General features: G+C 40.7%; 1 protein-coding gene across 1 annotated transcript in view; it reads right to left on the bottom strand.

Moving 5' to 3' along the window:
* Positions 1-20,101, bottom strand: part of SPAG16 (sperm associated antigen 16) — a 269,751-nt gene that overhangs the window by 10,761 nt on the left and 238,889 nt on the right. Inside the window, exon 14 of the mRNA XM_029959592.1 lies at positions 7,238-7,303. Within this exon, the coding sequence (XP_029815452.1) occupies positions 7,238-7,303 (66 nt within the window). The remainder of the gene's footprint in view (positions 1-7,237; positions 7,304-20,101) is intronic.

The raw sequence follows: 20,101 nt of genomic DNA, 5'->3' as shown, positions 1-20,101 counted from the left end.
TATTTATTCAACTACAGATTAATTGCATTTTCATAACAGAGAGGGCTTTCCAAAGTTGGCCCTACTTTCACACTTGCATAAATTCATTTTAAATCCAACTTGGTATTCTATAAAGCCATGTACTGCACAACCATGGATACAGCATTGTTTCAAGCACCCTGCTTCCCTTTGGACATGATTTGATAAGCAGTAGATGTTCAAGAGTCCTCTTAGCAAACTCAAATCACTGGTTTAGTTTACTAAACCCATTTCTCTAGCCCAAATTTAGTTTAAGCCCTTGTGAAGAGTCAACTTTGCACAGATATGCTGTGTGTTGGAAGAGCTGTTCAGTCTGTTCCTAACAAATGCAAACCCACACTGATAGCATCTATTTTAACAGGTGACCTGGCTAAGGAGCCCCCACCGACACCTGACCACAGCAAACTGGGAGTGCTGGGCGAGCCGGAGGTGAGCAGAGTCAGCATGAGCAGCCACGTCTGAAGCCCTGGCCTCACACCTCAGGGCCAAGGGTCTGCAGTGGTTTCCATTCCTGGCAGTGATGACAACGGTAGTGCAGGCAAAAGCCTCACAATTAGTCAAAAAAAATGACCATCACATGAGAGAGTCACAGGGTAGAGGGTGGGCATGCTGTGCTGATTTCGCATGTGTTTTAGGACACAATTTCCCATGAAATATCACAAATAGAGGCAGGTTTGACTGTACTGCATGAGGGAAGTTGAATTTAAAAGAATCTAGTTGCATCTTTGTATTCTGATTTTGTTTGTTTTGCAAAAAGATGAGTTGAAAAAACAGCTGTTAAAATAAAAAATGAATTATGCAGGGGCCTGGACCCACAGTGTACATCTGCCACAGCAAAGGTTGGCGTGCGGGGCCAGGAGATGCAATTTAAAAAAAATCCTTATTCCTTGGGATACACAAATTAATTCTCCTCTAAGAAAGAAGGACAAAGTTTTCCACAGTACTAGCAGCTGTGCATGCTAAACAGTGCTTGCTTCATGTACTGTATACACAAAGGGTCACATTCACTGCAGAACACAGAATTAAGCAAACAAAATCACATTAAAGGAGATAATCTCTTTTTCTTTCAGTTTGGAGCAAATGGACATTACAATATGTCTCTATTTGTAAATATAAATTCTGAAAACAGAAAAGAAAATACTGTACGGTCAGTTATTATCAGGTTCTGTTGAAGATCTTTCAAGAGCCAATCTGACCTAAAACGTACAGGTTTTTTAAAGTTACCAAAACCCAGATTACAGCAAAGCTAGTTAAAAATGATGCATTTTCTCTTCTTGGGCTTCACAGAGTTGTTTGAGATCCAAATGTATGTTCATTACCTCAAAATTTTATCATGAAGAGCTGAGACAAAGCTTCATCATATGCAAATATTTAAACAAGAGCAAAATCTGATTAAAAGCTTCAATTAGAAAAGTTAAATATTTCATTTACTGCTGGTTCAAAACAAATGAATGGGACAGCATGATGGCAGACACCTGCCCTGCTTCCTACCCCACATTGCTCATCTACACCATCATCATGTGGTTCACTGCTGAGGCTCACAAGTCTCATTGATCATGACTAGGGACTTTCAGCTATCATACTCCCAAGGAAAAACATCTATCCCTTGGTTATTTCACTTTATTATAGAGTCCAGGTGCGAGCAGGCACCACATTAACCTGGGGATTGTCTTGCATTCACAGCGCTGAGACCAGGTAGAACTACTGGGATCCAGCAAAGGGTGTGTCCTGCAAAGAGGGGACCAAAAGCACTGACCAGGTGGGAATGTGCTGCCTCTTTCAGAACATGAGGCCTTAGGTAACACCTTATCTGCAGACAGGCAGATATCCATCCTGGAATGCCAGAGAAGTCATGTCTTTACAACTGTCATTACGGGGAGAAACCACACTCCTTTTCATAGAATCACAGACTGGTTTGGGTTGGAAGGGACTTTAAAGCTCGTCCAGTTCCAACCCCTTGCCATGGGCAGGGACACCTTCCACTAGATCAGGTTGCTCCAAGCCCCATCCAACCTGGCCTTGAACACTTCCAGGGATGGGGCAGCCACAGCCTCTCTGGGCAACTGTGCCAGGGCCTCACTGCCCTCACAGGGAAGAATTTTTTCATTCTATCCAATCTAAACCTACTCTCTTTCAGTTTGAAGCCTGTCACTGCAGCTCTTGTAAATAGTCTTCCTTCATGTTTCTTGTCAGTTCCCTTCAGGTACTGAATTTCTTGATGGGTACTGAATTAATTTCTTGATGGATTTGAAATAGTTTCCTAGGACCTATGAGTAGGAAGAAAACCAGAAGAAGGTCTTCTAAAATCTAAGCTTCCCCGCATTTGTTTGGGTGAATGTTACAAGATACTTTGTGATTTACTGAAATTATCTGCATGATGTCAAGAAGAAGCACCAGATGGGATTCCCTGGGTTTAAAAAAAAATTAAAAATCAACCTGTGGTAAATGAAAGAAAGATATAAACCCTGAGGCTGGAGGAGAGATCTGCTGTGGCAGAATGAACTGATCTCTCATCTCATAATGCACAGAATTGAACGCATAAAACAAAAGAAGGTGGATTTTCTTGAGTTGTGGTTATTTTCAGAGTCAGTAAACTGGATAGGATCGGGTTTAAAGTATCTGAAGAGATTTATATTTATACATAATACATTTATATACTTGATAGAGAATAGAAAGACTGGTTAATTCCATGTTTTCAAAGGCAGCTTGGGCCTTGATTAAGCAAACTGCAAGACTAACAGATTTTTTAATGATTTTTCCCCAGAAGAAACTGTAACTGGGAATTTGATCCAAAAATAACCCAGGAAGACAAAACAAACAGACAGTGAAGGAACTGCATTTTGTCTAATTTCGAAGTGCAGAGGTAAACTCCAGCAGCAGTTACCGCATTTACTGACACCAAAGGTTTCTCAGTCACCATCATCTGCTGCACGGGATTTTTCTCTGACACTGACTTATCAAGGTGTGTGACACCTATTACCAAGTTTTTCTTTGCAAATGATCTCTGATAAGAAACCTGAAATGGTGATGGGAAACCGAATGATACAAACGAGGTGTGACATTTAAAAATCAGGCTTGGGTTTTTTTTCAGTTCCATCGAAGGACCTTTGCTGCGAGACTGTCTCTCTTCTCAAGGACATGGGGATACAGCACCCTGGGAGAGCCAGCCCTTACAAACCAGTGCATCATGGATTTCCTGGGCCTTCTGAACAGTCAGATGAGTCCCAACATTTTGGAGCTTCCTCAAGGAAAGAGATGGAGGAATATTTTTACTTCTAAACACGTTCTTATTTATCCAGCCTTCTGCATTAAGACCGACATCAGAGTTGGAGAGCAAAAATATTTAAAGTGATCAGAATAAAGATGGATCTACCAGTTTCTTCTAGAGTGATTTGAGAACATGGCATCTGGTCTACACATAATGTGTAAAGCAGGCACAGACTATAGGGCTCCGTGAGTAACACTGGCATCAGAGGGGACGGGAAGCGATTTAACAGGATGCCTGGCCAAGGGAAGGGAGTATTCCAGGAAATTTGCTTCCAAAGATAGGGAATAACATGACTATTTCAGAGAATGGATGTGGAAGGGGATTCAAGCATAGTTTTCTGAGTGTTTCACTATTATCAGAAAGAGCTTTTTGCCAACAAGTGAAATGAGGGCATTTTGACACAGATTTTGTTCTTTGCCATGACAGAGAGAAGGAATAGATTTATTTTTTTTACTTCTAACAATGTTCAATGGCCTGAAAGTGGTTAAATAATGATAATAAAATCTGTATTTAAAATGTAATTCAGTTCTGTAATTATATTTCTTATGCATGGAGACAGAAATAAACTAGAGGAAGAACCTATTAGCTCTTTTGCATGTATAATTGAACACATTTGATATTACTTGGTAACCTTTGTAAGCAACTGGCTTTGAGTTTATGCAAAGAGGTGAACACCTTGCATACATAAATAACAATCAGAGCAGATAGGTTTTTGATTTTGTATTCTGTTCTTTTCTTGTTTGTGTCTGTTAGATGCAGTCAGACATCCCTGGCTTTATCTGGCTATCCATGGAAACATCTGAAAGATCTGACTTTTGCATCATTTGGGTGCAGTAATGAATAAGAACTGACATCAAATATCAATATTATTGGCCCAGCTAAATGGTAGCTGACATCCAACCGGACTGCTCAAGAGGTAAACAAAATTGAAATTTTGTTTTTGTTTAAAAACTGTCTGACATTATTTGCCCTTCAGTAAATCAATGGAAGAACGACCTAAATGCTGTTTGCATTTTGGCTTGGGGAGGTAAAATCGGGCCATTGCTATCAAGCATCTTTTTTTTATAGTCTTTTAGGTTTTCCTAAAATAATCTGTAATTTCAAAAATACTTTTTTTGTTTTAAAGAAACTTGGTAATCTCTGTAATGGTTCCTAAACCTGCAGACATCATACAAACACAGCATGGCAGATACAGGTGAATGATAATTATACTCTTATTTGAACACAAACACATATACACACACATAAGGGAGCAAAAATGATTCAACCAAGCATCTTTTGTCTTTATACTTCATTGGCACAGGGGTTTACCTTTGCACAGGATGTACAGAGCTTGAGATGTATTTAGGCCATAACTCAGTGCAAAGGACACATCTGCAACATTTTTCTCCACAAAGTTATTGTGTTATGGAGACATGGGAGTAAAAGGCGTTTATTAACTTTTAGGTAATTTTAGTAACATTAACTTTTAGGAGGAAAAGTGCATTTTTCTATGTCCTGAATTCAAAAGCTATGTGGGTTTTGCTCACCTTTTTCTCAAGCATTCCTCAGGCGGAGGACCAACCTTGAAAACTGCAGAATTTATACAGTGCTGAAAGTGTTATTTGTGAAGCCCTGACATAACAACAACTGCAGAAGTTTCTCTCAGGGCAATGGGACTCTGGAGAGCCCATGTCCCAGCAGGGCAGGCTCCAGCAAATGGGCACATTTCAGGGGCCAAGCTGGCAGCTGTGTTCCACAGAGAAATGCCTAATTAGGGAATCTCAGCACTAATAAGAGTCCTGGCTGCAAATGTTGCCCACTTAACAAAAAACTATTAACTACAGTTCCATAAGCATGGTACAGTAAATAACTCAGATTTAATCAGTTTCACAGAGTTTAATGAGGATTTATTCAGTTTGTGTAAATGCATTATTCTTTTTTAGCTTCTTCCTTGTACAATACTCTTTCCCTAGAATATCCCTTAATATTTGGACACACTGCTTCCATGGCTTTCTGATCTAACTGGAAAATTTGTTCCTTGTTCTTGTGTAATTAGAATTTCATGTTCTTTCAGAACTCCTTTGGGCACCAAGCAGCCCGAGACACGATTGCCACAAGCCCACTGAAGTGACTGAGGAGCCCACTTAAACTGACCTATATCCCTGCAGAAAAAGGAGTGAATCCCTTGGGATCTTTCACCATTACAGCTCTGCACCCACAGAGCCCCCTATAGGCAAGACTTCTGATAAAGCACGGGATCTGCAGATCTGTGGCATTAGGATATTAAAAAAAGGCAAAAAAAACCCCTCTAGGTAGGATTTTGTCAGCAATCACTCTTCTGTTTTGCCTTTTCAGACTTCTTTGGCCAGGTATAACCACTAGGTTCGACACCTGTGTCCAAACAGTCCATGATCAGTGTCCAAAATATTTTCCATGCAAGTATTCTGGAAAATATGAATGTTTCTATAAAAACATGTCTTTCCTCACAAAGCATGCATCTTTTAACAAAAATGTCTCTCAGAATTAGAACCCTAATTAGCTTGCTTATGGTGGAATATTTTAATTTTTTGGTGGGCAAGCACTAGAGGGTAAGAAAACAGTTCTCTAGTGCTATATTTGGCTGCAATATAGCAATTGCTTCGCCAGCCTGACAGTGGGACAACTGTTACTTGTACAACTCAGGACCACTACTTAATTTTTCAATGGTTTTCCAGTACATGCAGTTAACTTATATAACTGCAATCACAACTTCTGAAATTATATTCCTCACTCAGTCTGATCAAAGCTGATCAAATGTTTCCATTTTTACTAATTCAACCATTGAGAATGTCAAGCAATTATTTTAGTCTAGAGTTTAATGCCAACTGTAATATCCTTTACCAAAATCACATGCTTATCTGGGAGATTATCAGCACACAGTCTTTCAGCTTCCTGTTAATCATTACAGGTCACATGAGAGCACCAGGCCCTTTGTAAATTAATACTCATATTAAAGACAGTGCTACAGTATCACTGTAATATTTCCCTCACAATTCTTGCTACTGTTCTACACTACAGTGTTTCAAAATACTGAGAGGCAGGTTGTGCCTGTCAAATGTAGACATATATTCATATGGCCAAGAAAGAATTAGGATGCCTTGGGAATTCCTATTCCCTCCCTGACATCAGCTTATCCCACTCCTTCTGCTCTGCCAGCCCCTGGGTTTTGCCCTCTAAACACACAGGGTTAGCATAGCAGTTGGTAAAGCAGCAGCTGATACTGAACAAGAGGAGAATATTCAGGATCTCCTACAGGAAAAAATAGTACCTTGCTCTGCTTGTAATGAAAGTGTCAGTGGGAGCACAGAGAGCAGGAACACCACTAAAATATTTTCCAGGAGAGATGGTCTCTGAGAGAAAAGGCTGAGTGGTAGCAGAAAGCAGCACGTGCCTCGCCACTTCTACACCAGTTTTAAAGAGCACTGTGACCCAGAGAGCCAGAGGAATCATACATCACAAATGTTTTGATCATTTCAGAAAATTTCATATCTCCTCAAAGAACCATTTGGGAGAAATTCCTTCCCTTCCAAAGTTAATGGGCATACAGATGGCAGTGTGTCACCAATCCCAACCAAAATGGTTCTTTTTAGACAACAACTGTAAAATTAACCATCCAGGAAAAAAACCCAACAGCAAATGTCATTAAAGAAAGTAATTAAATGACCATGACAAGGGAGAATGGCTTAGATACCACACACTGATCAAAGGAGAAAGGAACTAGGAGTAAGGAGGGGGCAGCTTTATTTGTACCAGTCCCTGGGTCTGACCTGCCTGGCAGGTGTGTGCCACTGAACCACCCTAGAAATCATTACTAATACTGAATTCAGCCACAGAGGGATCTGTTTCACCAAGGACATCACAGTATGTACCAGAGCAAGGAACATGATGATTAAAGAATAAAAAAAAAGGAAATTGGTGTGCAGAACTCACCTTCATGTTGAATGTAGCATGATTGCAGGGATGCAGGTGACCATGGAATGTGTAAACACGGAGACCCTAGGAATGAAACAAAAAGAGAGCATTTATATAAGTTATAGTGATATAAATTATTCTATACCCTTGTTGCAAACAGAAAGACCTTGATTTTATGGTTGTGTGCAAATCAAGACACGTCATGTGCTAAAAAACCAGCTCCTGGTTGCTGGAAGAGGAACACATTTCTCACAATTAGTAAGGATATATCTCCTTCCTTCACATAATAGCCAGCAGAAAAGGTGCATTCAAATACCACAAAAGAAAAGCCTCCCTTGCTGGAGGGTTTGAATTAGAAGGTGTAATCTCTCCTTCCAAAAGACTGAGCTCTTGCTCTCAGGCAATGCCTCTTGATATTCCACACACACCATTCAAGTCTTCCTCAAGGAATTACAGGCACAAAATCAAAATTAATTATCTTTTGTCATCTTGCACATTAGGCCATAAGTGACCTACATAGTGCAGTAACATATGTCAGATGTCATCACTGATCTCTGGCTTGTTCTCCCAGTACAGGAGCCATCCAACCACAGTATCTCCTGCTATAAAACCTGAAGTCTTCAAGATGAGAAGACAGGGGTAGTAAAAAGAGATGCCTTTCTCTGTTTTCATAGAAGTCACTGGCTTCCTGGGTAACAGAACAAAATCCTTCCTATTAAAAGTGAACCCCAGCTTTGAACAGTGTAATCATATGCTGAAGAACAAGTTTTCACTGAAAGAAAACATTTGACTGACACTGGAATTGAAAGGCAGTTTGCTGCATTTTTCTGGAGAGATAAAAAAACCCAAACCCAAGATCTGAAATTCTACCATTCATCCTATTAGTACTTCCTTGCACTTATTCCAGCTTGAATCAGTCTCTGAGGAGTGGGGGAAACATAGGTTAATCATACCTCTGTCTTGCTTTTAGAGTTTATATCATCAGCTTAATTCTATTTTTATTTTCCCAATCCAAAAAAACTGAAATCACTCCTCCTCTGACATAAGACATTTGAATTCTCTTTTTCACTGACAAAACCTCCTACATTTTATCATCAGCACATTCAGCAGTAGATTCTCTCTGTTTGCAACAATCCCTTTCAGAAAGTTGTTAATGAGGTTCGACCATAGAGTAATTCTGGATGGACACTCCTCGATAACGCTCTGTGGTTCATATCACATCTCTGAACCACTTAGAACAGTCCCACAAAACAGCAGTTAAAGAGGATTAGATTGCTGCTGTAAATATCTCAGGGGTTAAGAGCAAGGAGGGAAAAGAGCTGTTGAGGCTGAAGAGCAGTGTTGACGCAGGAACATATGGGGATTCATTATCTGCAGCTAAATTTCAGTTGGAAACTAGAAGACAGTTCTCAAACACTGAGATACAAAAACTTACTTGGCTCCAAGTACTGGGGATAAAACAGTTGTAAGAAGCTGCTTGAAAAGCCTGGAAATAAATGACTTTCTCCTATATGTGATCTTTTGCCTGAACTTGCAGACCAAGGAGGCTCTTTCCAATTTTGCTCATATGGCATTAGAACACAAATCTCTCATAAAGCCCAGCATTTAATGCTTCACAGAATTTCTTTTGTTTAAAAGAAGTCACCAAAATAAGGCAGCAGGCTACCTTGGCAAGCACCAATTTGTACCTTATTGTATTTTTCATTTACCTTTCTGTCTTGAAGTAGTTTCTGCTCTGAGGCCACAGATGCTACTGCAGTCAAACTAGAAAATTAGTATTGAACCCACGGAAAGATTGTAAGGCAACAAGAGGACAAGGCTGTGGACTATTAAAAGCACTATATTTAAAGAGCAAGCATACAATCCACTTTAAGCATAAAAAGGTTGCCACGGCACAGTTCTTGAGTCCTCCACAGTTGTCAACAGAGTTACAAGGGGGCAGAGTTCTAAAAATACCTCACTCAAAGACTTGGTATATTTGCAACTTATATATTAGAGACAGGTTGGATGTCAGGGAAAGGTTCTTCCCCAGAGGGTGACGGGGCACTGAACAGGCTCCCCAGGGCAGTGGGCACAGCCCCAAGGCTGCCAGAGCTCAAGGAGCATTTGGACAATGCCCTCAGGGTGGGATTGTTGGGGTGTCTGTGCAGGGCCAGGAGCTGAACCTCATCCTTGTGGGTCCTTTCCAACTGAGGATATTCTGTTTTCTAAGTAATAAAACATGAGCCAATAAATGCTGATAAAAATAAAACTTAGATAATTATTGTCTAATTATAAATTCACCGCTGGAATAGAAACATGATTACACAATATTCCCTAAGACTGACAGACAAATGGAATGTGACAAAGGGAACAGGATAGGAGACAAAGATAACCAAAAGCATATAGGCAGTCTAGCAAGAAAAAATGTCAAGGACACAACATCTACCTTGTGGCCCAGCAGCAATATCGATTGCACCCAGCCCATGGTAACAAACCAAGTGTCGCTGCATGCTTTGCATGTAAAAAGTAGCCCTTGTAAAATAACTGCTGCTGCTCAGCAGGATGTAGTATTTACCCTCAGACACTCTCAAATACCAATATACACACAGTAACCTTTCCACAAATACAGAAAAAGCATGCTGTCACAAACCAATAAAAAAGAGAAAACCCCATGGATGCTGCGCCAGAGAATGAATGTTAACTTTCTGATTTCCCTTCTGGAAGTCAATTCAGTATAAAACCTCTGAAAAGGATTTTAATAAAAGTAATAATAATGATAATAAAAGCGAGACAAAGGCAATGGTTCTGTAAAGTGTTTCTCAATACTATCGCTGAAACTTAATTTCCAAAGTGCCACTTTATTTTTATTCAATCCACAGCTCGTGTTTTCTTTATCAACACCAGGAAATCTGAGCTTGGTAGACATATATGCCATAAAAACAAAACTGGAAAGCTTACTATTTAGTTCTAATGTCCCAGAAAAAAACCCAAACAGTAATAAATACTCTGAGAATTTATATCAAGACAGCAGTGAGCTTCCAGCAGCAAGAGCTCAGCAGTCAGTTAATGACACTCCCTTTTGCACACACATTCTGCTTTTCAGTCCTTAATCATAAAATAATCTACCCTAACACCACCAGGACCCCTGCTCTCCTTCATGCAGTGTGGAACTGAACAGAGTGTCCCCAGCCAGCATCTGCCATTTCACTGAACTTCTTTAAGGTTCAAGATGAGCAGGGGCAAACACCTGGGACTTGTATCACAAGGGAGAGAGCAGGGGAGAAACAAGGAGCTTGATGTTAGGGGAGTTCTTAGGGAAAATTATGGTCTTTTGCTGCTACCCTGAAAGTCTCTCTCCCTATTACCCCACTGACAGAGGTAACTATCACAAACTGAAAAGGGAGAAACAGCAAAACACCAGAGCAGGACTCTGCAGCTGTAAAAAGGCCCATTTCCCCCACATTTAACCCATGGGGTCTATCCAGTCTCCTTGCATATGACACTCTAGCAGTATAAATTATGGAGAATACATTATTATTGTTGTCAACTGAGTCATCAGGTCTTGACTGAAATATTAATGGAGGAATTCTGAGTTCCACTCCCTTCTTGAGCTACTGCCCAATTACATTAATAACCATACATTCTTCCTCTGCAGGAAATACACAGATAATAGCAACATTCAAGGAAAAACAAAATATGGAGTGTTCTGAATTGTTGAGGTCTTTTTAAAAAAACCATTATTCCCACATGCACACACACATATAATTTTCCAGTTTGAAACCCAGAAATTAACATTAGAACCAGCAGTTAGAAACACCCCAGCATTATGTTATGGAGCCTATCAACCTCTCAGCTGCCACTGAACACAGGCATTAATTGCCTGCCTTGGACTGGAGCTACCTAAGAGACTTCAGAGACAGAAAACATTCATTTTCTAAAATGAAATCTGTTACTGTAGAGGAGCAGCCTGATCTTTGGAGCTACGGATCTGCAAAGTCATCCTGCTGGAAGAGTAGTTAAACAAGGTTTCTAAATTCAAATTATTTTTTTGTTCTTACTTCCACAGGATAAAAGCCCAAGATTCTGGAATTGATAGTGAAATTCTGCTGTAAATCCTCCCTACTGTGTATCCATATAGATACATGAATACAAGACAAGACAGGATGAAGACAAACATAATTAATGCTTCTTTGCACTGGAATTATTAAATTCAACCATTAAGTATGTAAAACAGCAGCTGAATCTTCCCATACTTATTTTAATTACCATTTCAGCAGCAACAAAATAAAGCTCCCTAACTTAACAAGCCATACCCGTACTGCAAGCACCTCTGGAGAAAATGCACAGCCAAAACCAGCTGAGCATCATTTTAAAACTACTCATGTTTTTTAAATTCTGCTGTTTTGGGTTTTTTTTTCCTGTATTTTGAATGCTTTGATATACTTGAACATCTGACATAACAAACTTAATTTGCAAGTTCAAAAATCAAGATAACAAATCCATTAGGTCAAGCTGGGTCTAATATACTGGGCACAATAGGTAATTATTAGTCTGATGGGAGCTTTTAGATAACAACATCTGAGTGTGAGATTTATCTAAACAGTGTTCAGATAGGAGATTTATTTGTAATTTCTTGGTTCATTTAGAAATTAACTCAAAGAAATAATGTTCATTCAGAAGGACTATATTAAGAAAAGTGTTCAAACCATGAAGCACTCAACTGTGGAAATGTTCACCTCATTCTCTTTATTAAAAACAAACAAAGCCTCCCAACAGTTTTTCATGAAAGGTTTAATTGTATTTGGGGGGAAATGAAACTTCTGAGCTAACACAGGTAAGATATGCTCAGCAAGTCAAACAGTGTGATGCTTAGGAAGCTCCCTTTGCTAGACCTGAAGCATCATGGTCAGTGTACTGGCTGCTGCCTCACTTGGAAGGTCTAACCTGATGAATCTGGCCAAGGGCTTCCATTTTCACAGCAAAGTTCAAAATTAAAAGCATGAGCCCTACTCAATTCCCTGCCTTATTCACAGCGTGGTCTGTCAGCCTGGCCCACCTGTGCTTGGCACGGCAAGGCCCCGGGGAGCTCCAAAGGGAACGTGCGGCACATCCAGCAGATCTACGGCTCTGCAGTCCCTTGGCTCTGCAGGGGAACTGCCTGCATTGCTCCCTTGGAGGAGGTACACTGGAAACATCAAAAGGAATTTGGATCTCTTCATGAGAGCACAAGCTATAACAAGGCAATTTTCAAGAGGGAGTAAACTCATTTTCATGTGATATGACAGGTGAACACAAAAACTGGAGGAAAGAGCCCAAAAGCACCTACCCCTTCTACCTTTGCAAGACAGCTCCTTTCTTTTGCAGCCCATGCCAACTCACTTCAGCAGTTTCCTGAGGTCTGTGTGTGCCCCTTGCAAGGCCAGCCCAGCTGCTCTCAGCGAGAGCCGCTCTCTCTCCATCTGCCCCAGCCCGTCTCATCCAGAGGGCAGCACTCCCAGCAAAGCAGAAAGGCATCCATCTCCCAGCCAGCCCCGGGGGCTCTGATGGGCATGTTATGGACAGGATCTGTACAGTAAGCACTGAACACATTGGGAAAACAATTCTACCATCTGTCACCACAGGTTTTACTCGATAAGCTCGAGCGCAGAACCTTCAGCACGAACTTTGCTTCTGTTCTCCTCTCTTGGATTGTATCCTGGGGGGGCAGAAATCATGTGGAGGAGGCTGTTTCTTAATGTCAGAGGAAGGGTAAGGCCAGGGCATTACTCAGATGTTCTGTAATCCTGTTTTTGGGGAATAAAATTAACCTGGGACCACCTCTGTGTGCCTTATTACACGAGGATTCACACAGAGGCAGGAACGTGCAGCAAAACTGAAGTGCATCATCTCTAGGGCTCTTTTTTAAAAGAAACCCACTTTATTCACTACATCTTCCTAAAGAAACAGAAAAGAATTTCTGATCTCTTTAAAATGCATGAACTTATGTAACAACTTTCATACCATGAAACATTACAAGCTTGAGAAACAGCATTTTTCTAAAGCTGGTAGGTAATAAAAATGAGGAAGGGAGCTCTGCCTGCCAGCTAAGCCCAACACCCCACTTTTCATCACAAACCAGCCTTCCTTTCACTTCAGTTAGTAACACCTGCTATTAAACATAGGGAAAAAACTTAATTACCTTGCTCTGGAGCATCCCTGAATTATCTCATTTCTGTAGGTCTGAACTTTCACCTAAAGATAGCATTAATATGTCTTTTGCACTGATCACAAAGTCATAGCATTATTTTTTAATTGGGAGGAAAAGTATGTTTCTAGGCCAAGACCTTGTATGCTAAATCTGTTCAAAGTGAACCTCTAAGGCTCTCCCAAAAAACACTAAAAACAGGAGTTTTTAGCAGAAATGCTGACAGATTATATTCCTGCCACCATAATATAACCTGACTCTAAGATAAATGTTTCATGAATTAAAAAAGTTGAAAAAAAGCTCCTCTGTTCAGCTTTGTTCTCAAGATGAAAGTGAATTATCTTTTTGTCTTCTAGTGACACTTGGATTTTTGTACTGCAGTCTGCAGAAAGCTGTAACCACAGGCAGTATTTAAACAGACATGACCGTGTGGGATTCTCTCCTCACTCAACTCCTGTAAGAGACATCAAACTCCCAACTATATAAGGAGGAAGAAAGGTTTTATGGCAAGCAGACACCTCCCTATACCTGCTTCTGTGAAGAGAAAGAAATGTCATCTCTGGTTGAAGAGATCACACATGAGCACAGTCCCACCTGCACGGCCATGACAGACCATCCAGGGAAGGGGAGGGAGGAATTTCTTTTCTGGACCCATCATTCCTTTCAAAGAAAATAAATAGAAGACAAAGTCCCTCGGGGATATTGAAATTGTGTCAGTAACAGCAGAGCTGGACGTCACTGCCCTGGTTGATATTGGCAGGTGGCTTCATTAACAGAGGCCACCGTGTCTTACTGAACATTTGAAAGGCAGGTGAACAAACATCACCCTGCCTGCACCAAAAAAGCAACATTTGAGAACTGCATTTCTCCTGTCCAGTGTAACTCCCAGAGTTTAAATGTTCCAGCAAGGGAAGGGTCAGCAGCAGCAGGGCTGGCCAGGGAAATTCTGTGTGCCGAAGCCTGTTAACTGCAGACTTTGCAGTTTAAATTAACTTGGTATTCCAGTGCTTTGCAAAACATACCAACTATCTGCAGGAGAGCGATGCCTGAGTGACAGAAACCTGGTAGGGCTGCCTAACACTAAACATCATGAGCTCTATTGCTTTAAAGTAGAAAAGATCAAAAATATGAATTATAAATGAGCAGAAGTTGCTGGTGGAATATAACTGGAAAAGTTATGAGTGCAGTGCAAGTATAGGAAATATATACAGTAATTTCTGCTGGCTTTGAAAACTAAATTATATGAAGCCAGAATAAAACAATGAATACATAATTTAATTATACATAAGAAAAAGTGAGAGAACTACACGTGGGAAATCCTTTCTTCTTATCTGACTATGACAAGTTGAGTATCAGTCTGAAGGACTTTGGTGCTCTTAAAACCTGAAGCTCAATTTTGGCCAAATACCAAACTATTGCTTACTGTGAATTCATACCAGAACATTGTTGTTTGTTTTTTTTTCCTAGCAGGAGAAAGGAAAAACTAAGAGGCTTTAACTGAAAAAGACAGTATAGAGAGAAAAGCAGCTACATACACAACTGTGATTACTAAATAAGACAAATGAGGTGGCCCAAAAGTTTCAAAAACAGAAAGGAAAAAGAAGAAGTTGAAGAATTTCTTCCCTTCAAAGAGTCAGCATAAATCAAGAGTAAGCCAATAAGATCAAAGTTATCACTTGTCTGACAGCCATTGGGAGAGTGTTTACTTCTCTTGGTATAAAGGAATTTGTAAGCCTGCTGCATTCACAGTGTGAATTTTGTTCTGGCAGTCACTCTGCATCAAATGCACCTCAGCCAAATTTCGAATGGCAGATGCACAGTGAAAACACCACAACGAGAACAGCAAAAAAGGGCAAACCTCGCCCAACGTGGCTGCAGTTCTCTTCCACCAGCCTGCAACTGCTGAACAGCTCTCCTGAAGTCAGGTTCTTCTTTGATTTCTATTTCCTCACTAACCAAAAGGAAGGGAATGACTAGTTCCCAATGTGGGGGGTTTGGCAAAGAAACCAGGATGTGAACAGAAAGGGAAGGCACACCACTTGCTCACCATGATCTCTTTTTCCCAACTACTGCTGCTATGGGAATAACAGGATTGTTGACCTGAATAACCAGGATCAGAGAAGAGAATCCAGACTGTTTAGCTAGAAGCACTGAAGAAGTTATTCATTGGAAAAAGAAGTCACTGAAATAAGAAAAAAAACGAACTTTTAAAAAGTCAAAATTGAAAAAATAATAAATCACCAGTGTCTGAGGAGAAAACGTTGCAATCAGCTTTTACAAACACACTGTCTACAGATTCTCTACAGCAAATCCTGCTTACACCATCTACATATTCCAAGTGAAATGAGAAGAAAAAGATTGCAGGTGCCTATCAAAAATAATGCTAATGTTCTGTAATTTCAAATTCAGAATTCTGTACTGACTCTACATCAAACGTACATCAATATTTTCGGAAATGAGATTTTCTAGAGAAAAGAGAAAGTAAAGCAGGAAGGTCTGCAAGCTATGGAAATAGTTCCATCTTTAGTAAGTCTGCTGGACATCTAAGTTCTATTCAGCTTTCCAAGCACAAATATAATTGCTGTCTGAGTATCTCATTAATATGACAGTTAGCTTCCTCTACATTTAGGAACAGGCAAAATTTGTCTCATAGACTTGCATGCTTCATATATTATGGGCCTTACATGTTTTTTGGGGTCTTGCTAAAATACAGATTCAGTGTGAAAAGGCATCATCCTTTATGTCACTGCCTTCCACAAGGAGGGATCACAAAACAAAACAGATCTGGGCCTTACTGAAGCTAAAGACAACATTATTCCCAGTTTCACTCCTGGAATGAGGACACTGGGTAATGCCTTGGCAAGAAAAAACTGCCACCTGATATCAAGCCTATGAATTTACCTTTGCCAATAAATATGCTCATGCTCAGAACAAAGCTGTGTAAATACACTCTTCTGAGTTTGGCCATACAAAGCATTCCCACTGGAAGTACCTTGCTGAATCTCAGTCTGAGGGTTACCAGTGGTACTCTTTCATCATAGCACTGCTGCCAGTAAAAAGCTGTCTCCAGACTCGGTAGAAATGGAATTAGGTAAAACACCAATTTTGAAATTCCTACCTGCTTTATAGAGTTTATTGATCATTCCACAGAATAATTATTTTAATCATTAAAAATACACTCTAGTGGTTTAGCTTTGCTAAGTTTAATAATATTTCCCAATAAACTTAATGGCTGAAATGACACAGGAATAAATATATTTTTTAATCCATCAATACTGGCTCTGTAACTGGTGACTGGACTTACAAGACCAGAGAGTACAGAACTATTTATGTCACCTTCAAAGCAGCACTTGTAGGGGGCTGAAACCAGAAAATCTTTACTGGGAACATTCCACAAAACAAATGTCATAAAAAGTTATAAATACATAAATACATAGACCTTCACATGCAAGAAGATAAGTCAAATAAAACAAATTGAAAAAATTATTCCAAAGCAAGAAGAACACTTCTCCCAGAATGTCTTTGTCAGGGGTGATAAAAACATTTAGCAAGTGAGAAGCAAGAGCTCTTAATCTGTTTTAGCACCATTTTCCCAAGGTGCTCACATCATGGCACAAGACTGCAGAGATACTGAAGAGAAGCAAAACTCCTGGCAGCCTTTTCAGAGACCTCTTATAAAACTGCAGCATGATTACGTTACCTCTTAAATTAAAAAAAGTTTCTGACGAAGTTCAGCCTGTCAAGAGCTGCAAGAATTAGATCTGGGACCAAATGTATTGTGACTAAGCTCAACGCTGTATAAATATTAGATCCATTATTCAAACAACTCGCAGGACACCACGAGCTTGATTTTACAGCGACAGAAACTCCCTGTGAAATCTCCTTCCCAGGATTTTTCCCCAGCAAGGGTTGTGGCTTGGGCCCCTGTCTGAGCAGCAAGGAACTGTAAACAGCAGGGTCCCACTGAAGGAGCTGGATCATGTGTGCAGCCTCAGACAAAGCAATGCCAGCCTTGGGGCTGGTGAGTTATTAACAGCAGCCTGCTCTGTAATTGTCGCCGAACTAATCTCATTGACACATACAAGTTAGGAAATAGAGGGCTCATTAACAAAGCCTCCAGCCTTTATTAGATCATATAAATAACCAAGAGTGCCTGCAAAAGATCGATTACAGCCTTTAAACGTTTACAGAATCAGTGTTTAATTAAGACAATTTTAATATGCAAATCAAGCCTAATTATCATCATTTGTTAATGTTAGTCTGCCTGGGTTCTAAACAGCTTCGGCTGCAAATATGGTAACATGATCATATTTCTGCTGCCTTTTTTTTTCCTCAGAAGAACTGCAGAGGAAATGATCAAGTTGTGCTTCCAGTGTGTACAAAGGCTTTCAAACCCGAGTTTCCATTTCCTGTTTGGAGATGAAGGTCAAAAAGTGCTCAGTGTAGCAGAAAATCTAGTGGAAATATTATGCATTTCTTCACCCACTATTTTGTAGAGTGCTTTAATTATTTCCTTCAAAGCACCCAACCCCTCCGGGAGCTCCTTCTGATGAAAATCTGCCCCTGTTCAATGCAGTGATCGAATGGGTGGGTTTCTAACTCAGGCCATTGGCACTCAGAAGCTGATATTGGGACTTTTTTCCTTCCTCACTCCTCTTCCCTGGCAGTGGTAACCCTCCAATGGTGGGAAGCCACAGCATTATGGCAAAGCCCCTGGAAATTCCAGTGTAAAAAAACCAGAACAGCACAGCCTTCAGCAACGTGATGGGAGGAGCAGGCAGGGAGGAATACAGAGCAGCAAGGGAGAAAACAAACGTCTGTTTGTTTCTTGAAAAGGCAAATTAAAGCCTCGAAGCCCCAGTGAATTTGTTTTGGGAAAGAGGGTGGGGCAGCTGCAAAACAATCCTGGTAAAAATAATTCCCTTTTCCTGACACTGCTGCTCTCCTGTCACCAGGATGAGCCACACAGATAAAAAAGAAGGAAGAGAACCACTCACAGTTGGGCACTATTGATTTGTCACTGAATGCTTTACACACTGACAGTGGGGGAAATACGAAATGTTCCTGTTTGCAACATTTTATAATATGGAAGGTCACTTCTTTGTTTTTCTTTGCCATTAAGTTTTCTTTCCTCATATTCCCAACACTTTGGAGCCTGTAGCTGCCAAGCCCTCAGCTAGTTGAGGGCAAAAGGAAAACTTTATGCTTTTACTCGTTCTGTAATATATTGGTATTTCTAAGGAGAAGAAGTCTTCACAGAAAGAAAAAAAGGACATGCAGTTACTGCAGGCCATGAGTCTTTCAAGACTGAATAAAACTAAAAATCAGAGGAGGAATAAAATACAAGAGGTAACTTGAAAAGCCCAGTTCAAATGGGAGCAGAGTGGCTTTCATCAGTCTTGAGTGGCTCATGGATGAACAGACTTCACCCAGGAACTGCACTGGGTACAGCCAGGGCTGGGCAGAGATCTGTCAGGCAGTCACTTCCCAGCTCCTTTTTCGAAGGTGCTCTCTGGAGGCAGCCTTGGAGAATGGGGCATGTTCAATAAGATCTGGGCCTGCCATTGCTGACACAGCATGTCCACATGGCAGGTGAGATAGGCTGAGGGACAAAAATGATGGTGAATATCTGAACCTGAGGAAACCACAGGAATTTGAACTGAGTCATGAGGGAATGGCCTGAAGTTGTGTCAGGGGATGTTTAGATTGGATCTTAGAAAAAGGTTCTTCTCCCAGAGGGTGGTTGGGCACTGAACAGGCTCCCCAGGGCAGTGGGCACAGCCCCAAGGCTGACAGAGCTCAAGGAGTGTTTGGATGATGCTCTCAGGCACATGGTGTGACTCTCGGGGATGATCTTGTGCAGGGCCAGGAGTTGGGCTCGATGATCCTTGTGGGTGCTTTCCAACTCTGCAGATTCTGTGTGATTTTCTGTATGGAAGTCAGCACTGAAAAGTTTAATCTTCCTAAAGGTCTCTAGTAACTTTTATGAAAGATGTTGACACTTTCTTACTTATCCTTCACTAGATAAAATGGCCAGGATTTTCACAGAGCCTATGGAGGCTGGAATTTCAGTTGAACTTTGCATAATGAGTGAAACAAGCATACATCAAGGAAATACCTGCAAATCCAAGAGCAGGGGAGAAAGACTGGAAATCAAATGCAAACTTGGGCACATCTAGTAGGCTTAGTGGAGAGGTTTTGTGCTCAGACACACCACAGAGCTGTTCCATCAGGACTAGGACAGGGAAGGGAAGAACGGAGCAGTACTTCACAAGTTCAGGTCATGCCAACATTTGCTGCAGCGCTGCAATGCTGCCTTGGCTGGTTTTTCTTAGGGGATGTTTCCCTTAAATGGGAAGTCAACAGCCCTGCTGCATTTCACACAACAGTAACTGGTGGGCTAATTCACAGCTGAGGGTTCACAGTCATTTTCCTGGTCACCTCCATGATACTCAGTAACACTGGGTAAGAGACACTCCTCTCTGCTCCAGAGGAAACTTCCCAGACCATGGGAAGTGCTGTGCCCTGGGACACCTGCTCTGGTTTTCCAATCCATTTCCATACAAAACCAGCTACTTCTGAGGAAAGTTCTCTTATGGAACAGGTAGCTATGCTGTCCACAAGTATTAGTTCCTGTTCTCAAGTATAAACTGCTATTCATATAAAAAAGACATGGAATATATTTTGACATGTTTTATGGTCTCATTATATGCAGA

This window comes from Manacus vitellinus, unplaced genomic scaffold (genome assembly GCF_001715985.3).
Source record: "Manacus vitellinus isolate BGI_N305 unplaced genomic scaffold, ASM171598v3 scaffold_20_pilon, whole genome shotgun sequence".
Lineage (NCBI taxonomy): Eukaryota > Metazoa > Chordata > Aves > Passeriformes > Pipridae > Manacus > Manacus vitellinus.
The sequence above is the reverse complement of the archived record's forward strand: the minus strand, read 5'-3'. Positions and strand labels throughout refer to the sequence as shown.